The sequence below is a fragment of the Cebus imitator genome, unplaced genomic scaffold (assembly GCF_001604975.1).
Source record: "Cebus imitator isolate Cc_AM_T3 unplaced genomic scaffold, Cebus_imitator-1.0 Scaffold529, whole genome shotgun sequence".
NCBI lineage: Eukaryota > Metazoa > Chordata > Mammalia > Primates > Cebidae > Cebus > Cebus imitator.
This window is the reverse complement of record NW_016107844.1, coordinates 244,254-249,342: the sequence shown is the minus strand read 5'-3', so window position 1 is coordinate 249,342 and position 5,089 is coordinate 244,254. Positions and strand designations below refer to the sequence as shown.

The 5,089-nt window shown below is 51.0% G+C and overlaps 1 protein-coding gene across 1 annotated transcript; it reads left to right on the top strand.

Moving 5' to 3' along the window:
• The first annotated feature begins 134 nt into the window (after positions 1-134).
• On the top strand, positions 135-5,083 carry GP5 (glycoprotein V platelet). The gene has a single exon (XM_017514607.2). The coding sequence runs from the start codon at positions 296-298 to the stop codon at positions 2,129-2,131; it is 1,836 nt and encodes a 611-aa protein (XP_017370096.1). The 5' UTR covers positions 135-295; the 3' UTR covers positions 2,132-5,083.
• Positions 5,084-5,089: the final 6 nt, after the last annotated feature.

Sequence of the window (5,089 nt, the reverse complement as noted above, 5' to 3'; positions counted from 1 at the left end):
GCTCAAGCGATTCTTTTGCCTCAGCCTCCCAAGCAGCTGGGACTACGGGCGAGCGCCACCACACCTGGCTTATTTTTGTACTTTTATTAGAGACAGGGTTTCACCGTATTGGTCAGGCTGGTCTGGAACTCCTGACCTGGTGATCCACCAGCCTCAGCCTCCCAAAGTGCTGGGATTAGAGGCGTGAGCCACCGCACCCGGCCTGGGTAGCTTGAAAACACTTTAATCTCAATGCTTTAAACTCAGAGTAGAAAATCAATAAAGCAAAAGAACGAGACCACACAGTGTAGAATGAATGTCTTTTCACCACCTAGGGAAATCTGCAGTCCTAAGAAAAAAGGGAGTGAGAATTCTGGCCAAAGGACTTTTTGCCTCTGGATCCCAGGATTCAGTACGGGCGCGAACGCTCCTGTGCGTTGACCACACTCCCACGGTTGCTTTTTCAGACATGCTGAGGAGGACCCTGCTATGCGCGGTGCTCGGACTTCTACGAGCCCAGCCCTTCCCCTGTCCGCCAGCCTGCAAGTGTGTCTTCCGGGACGCCGCGCAGTGCTCAGGGGGCGACGTGGCGCGCATCTCCGCCTTGGGCCTGCCCACCAACCTCACGCACATCCTGCTCTTCCGAATGAGCCGCGGCGTCTTGCAGAACCACAGCTTCAGTGGCATGACCGTCCTGCAGCGCCTCATGCTCTCCGACAGCCACGTTTCCGCCATTGCCCCTGGCACCTTCAATGACCTGAGAAAACTGAAAACCCTCAGGCTGTCGCGCAACCAAATCACTCATCTTCCAGGCGCGCTGCTGGATAACTTGGTGCTCCTGGAGCAGTTGTTTTTGGACCACAATGCGCTAAGGGACCTTGACCAAAACCTGTTTCAGAAACTGGCTAACCTGCAGGAGCTCGTTCTGAACCAGAATCAGCTCGATTTCCTTCCTCCCAGTCTCTTCACGAATCTGGGGAACCTGATGTTGTTGGATTTATCGGGAAACGACTTGACCCACCTGCCCGAGGGACTGCTTGGCGCACAGGCTAAGCTTGAGAGACTTCTGCTCCATTCGAACCGGCTTGTGTCTCTGGATTCTGGGCTGATGAACAGCCTGGGGGCCCTGACAGATCTGCAGCTCCACCGAAATCACATCGGTTCCATCGCACCCGGGACCTTCGACCGCCTCCCAAACCTGAACTCTTTGACTCTTGCGAGAAACCATCTTGCGTTTCTCCCCTCGGCGCTCTTTCTTCATTCGCACAATTTGACTCTGCTGACTCTCTTCGAGAACCCTCTGGCAGAGCTCCCGGGGGTGCTCTTCGGGGAGATGGGGGGCCTGCGGGAGCTGTGGCTGAACGGCACTCAGCTGCGCACCTTGCCCGCCGCCGCCTTCCGAAACCTGAGCCGCCTGCGGGTCTTAGGGGTGACCCTGAGCCCGCGGCTCAGCGCGCTCCCGCAGGGCGCCTTCCAGGGCCTGGGCGAGCTCCGGGAGCTCGCGCTGCACTCCAACGGCCTGACCGCCCTCCCCGACGGCTTGCTGCGCGGCCTCGGCAGGCTGCGCCAGGTGTCCTTGCGCCGCAACAGGCTGCGCGCCCTGCCCCGCACGCTCTTCCGAAATCTCAGCAGCCTGGAGAGCGTCCAGCTGGACCATAACCAGCTGGAGACCCTGCCTGGCGACGTGTTTGGGGCTCTGCCCCGGCTGACGGAGGTCCTGTTGGGGCACAACCCCTGGCGCTGCGACTGTGGCCTGGGGCCCTTCCTGGGGTGGCTGCGGCAGCACCCAGGCCTTGTGGGCGGGGAAGAGCCCCCCCGGTGCGCAGGCCCTGGGGAGCACGCCGGCCTGCAGCTCTGGGCCCTGCCAGGGAGTGACGCGGAGTGCCCCGGTCCCCGGGGCCCGCCTCCCCACCCCGCTGCGGACAGCTCCTCTGAAGCCCCTGGCAGTCTAACCTTGGCTCCCAACAGCTCAGAACTCTGGGTGTGGGCCCAGCCGGTGGCCACGGGCAAACGTCAAGATCATAGCCCATTCTGGGGGTTTTATTTTCTGCTTTTAGCTATTCAGGCCATGATCACCGCGGTCATCATGTTTGCTATGTTTAAAATCGGCCAGCTCTTTCGAAAATTAATCAGAGAGAGAGCTCTTGGTTAAGTCAATCGGAAAATCTTCTAATTCTTTAGAAAGTGACCAGATATGGCTCAGAGGAGAATCCAGACCGGCTGCTGCTGTCTTCCTCTCCCTCCTCCCCTCCCCACTCCTCCTCTCTTCCTCCTCTTCTCCCCCACTGCCACGTCTTCCTTTCCCTCCTCTCCTCTCCGCTCTGTGCTCTTCATTCTCACAGGCCCGCAACCCCTCCTCTCTGTCCCCCCTCCCTCCCTCCCTCTCCTCAGAACTAAGCTTTGCATTTGTGAACTGTGGTTGCCTGCCTTCCCTAGCTCCCGCTCCGGTGGGGGCGGTGGGGGCGCTGGGTTGTGTTGGGCCCATCCTTGCCCCGCTGTGGCTGGCTTGGCGTCTGGCGGAGAGAGGGGGCTCTACCGAGTAAGGGGACAACTCCAGGCCAGGGCCTGTCTCCTGCACAGAGTTAGCCGGCAAATGTTTGTGAAATCAATGAATGGATAAAGAAATGCATGCGATCCAAGTAATGATGGCTTTTCCTGGAGGGAAAGGATCGGTTGCTCTCTTTATCTATTTTTTATTTTTTTAAGACAGAGTCTCACTCTGTCGCCCAGAATGGAAGTACAGTGGTGCGATCTCGGCTCATTGCAGCCTCTGCCTCCCAGGTTCAAGCGATTCTCATGCCTCAGCTTTTCCAGTAGTTGGGATTGCAGGAGTGTGCCACGACACCCAGCTAAATTTTGTATTTTTTTAAGTAGAGATGGGGTTTTGCCATGTTGGCCAGGCTGGTCTCGAACTCCTGCCCACAAGTGATCTGCCCGCCTTGGCCCTCCCAAAGTGCTGGAATTACAGGCATGAGCCACCACACCCGGCCCTCTTTATCGACTTTTAATTGAGAAGTAGCGCTCTTGCCGTTCTTTCCCTTGCCCCATTTTTCTCATTTTATATATCTCTGACCTATGGGCTATATTTGGGAGAGCACTGGACTCCATTTATGCAATGAGCAATTTCAGGATAGGCGGCTTCTGTGAAGCTGAGAGAGGAAGAAAACACAGAGCCTTCCCTCCAGGCGCTCAGTGTGTCCAGCGTGTTTCCTGAGCCTCCCGTGAGTTTCCACTTGCTTTACATCCATGCAATACGTCATTCTGAAACTGGATTGATTTTCATTTCCTGGAACTTTGCCACCTCATTTCACAAGCATTTATGGAACAGCTAACATGTGGCTGTTATTCATGAATATAATGATAAGCTTGATTCTAGTTTAGCTGCTGTCACAGTCTCCTTTGTTCTTCCAGCTGAAAGCTGTAAAACCTTTGTTGCTTTAATTGGATATCTGTGCGTGGGAGAGGCAGTGGTTAAAACAGGGACTGGCGAGTTGACAACTGCGGGTTCAAATCCCAGCTCTACCACTTACTAATGCATGGGACTTTATGTAAGTCACCTGCTTACATTCTCTAAGCCTTAGTTGCCTCAGCCTTAAAAAAGGATAAAATAGTACCTGCTTCGTAGCGTTTTTATGAGAATTAAAGGCAATAAAGCATATCATGACTTTGCCCAGTGGCCTGCAGTCAATAAATAGTAATGAATGTTAGCTACTATTACTAAAGGACAAGCAATTATTATTGGCATCATGATTTCTAAAGAAGACCTTTGAGGTTTTTTTTTTCGCCCCTTCTGTGTATAAAGGTAAATCCAAACTTTCTCGTACTGAAGGTTACATTCAAATCAGTCCGTCTTCCCCTGTGGGTGGCCTCAGCCCCGTGTGGCCAGGCTCTGTGCTCATGGTCCTCCAACACCACCAGGTGGATGCTGGCATTGGATTGTGGGTGCTGCAGATGTGGGAGTCGGTTTCTGGGTTCTCCATTGGTCTGTTTGTCTAGTCCCATGTCATACTCAATGTCTTCATTATTGGAGCTTTAATAATTTTGGTATAGGCTCATCTCTCTACCTTGTTTTTATTTGACTTTTGGCTCTTTGCAATTCTATGACTATTTCAGGGTCAGCATGTCAACTCCATTGAGAACCCCTGCTGGGATTTTAATAGAAATGGCAGTAAATTTATGAATGAATTTGAGGAAGAATTTGCATTTTTTACAATAACTACTCTTCTTGCCAGTAAGCATGGTTCATCTTCCCATTTATTTACATTACTTTTTCTTTTTTTTTTTTGAGACAGAGTCTTGCTCTGTTTCCCAGGCTGGAGTGCAGTGGTATGATCCACTTGGTGGACAAAAGCGAGACTGAGTCTTAAAATATATATATATATATTTCATCTTTTTACCTGATATTTGGAAGGGACTGAATGGATATGTGTTGTTTTTCTATATCTTCTTGCTCAAGCAACATTTATATCAATGTTAGTTTTTTCTTTTTTAGAGCTAGTGAAAAAAAACCCCACAATTCTTTAAAGAATGAAATGAGGAGCCAGCTGCCATGTCGTGAGGACACTCAAGCAGCCCTAAAGGGGTCTACATGGCAAGGACCCAAGGCCTCCTGCCGTGAGCCAGCAGGGAACTGGCCGGTGTGAGCGGATACATTGGAAGCAAATCCTCCAGCCGCAGTCATGATGATCATGGCCCCAGCCAACCGTTTGATGCCAACCTCATGACAGACCTTGAGACACAGCCGCTCAACTAAGCTACTCCCAAATTCTTGACCCTCAAAAACTGTGACTTAATATATTTTATTGTTTTACACCACCAAGATCTGGGGTATTTGTTTTGCAACAATAAATACCTAATACACACACAATAAAACCAGGCCACGACGGTTTTCCAGGGGAGCTCTACAACATGTTCAAATAAAAGATAATTCCAGTTTTTATGAACTGTATCAGAGAGCACATCCCTGCCCACTTTATGAGGCTGTATAACCCGATACCAGAATTGGTCATGGATTTTTTTTCAAACAATTTATAAGCAAATCTCACTAATAATAAAAGTCCTAAACAAAACAGCAAGCTGAATTCAGATATATATATATATATATATATAT

What these genes read in the sequence shown, in the direction of transcription:
- GP5 (XM_017514607.2), top strand. Translation starts at nt 296, where the DNA reads ATGTCTTTTCACCACCTAGGGAAATCTGCAGTCCTAAGAAAAAAGGGA.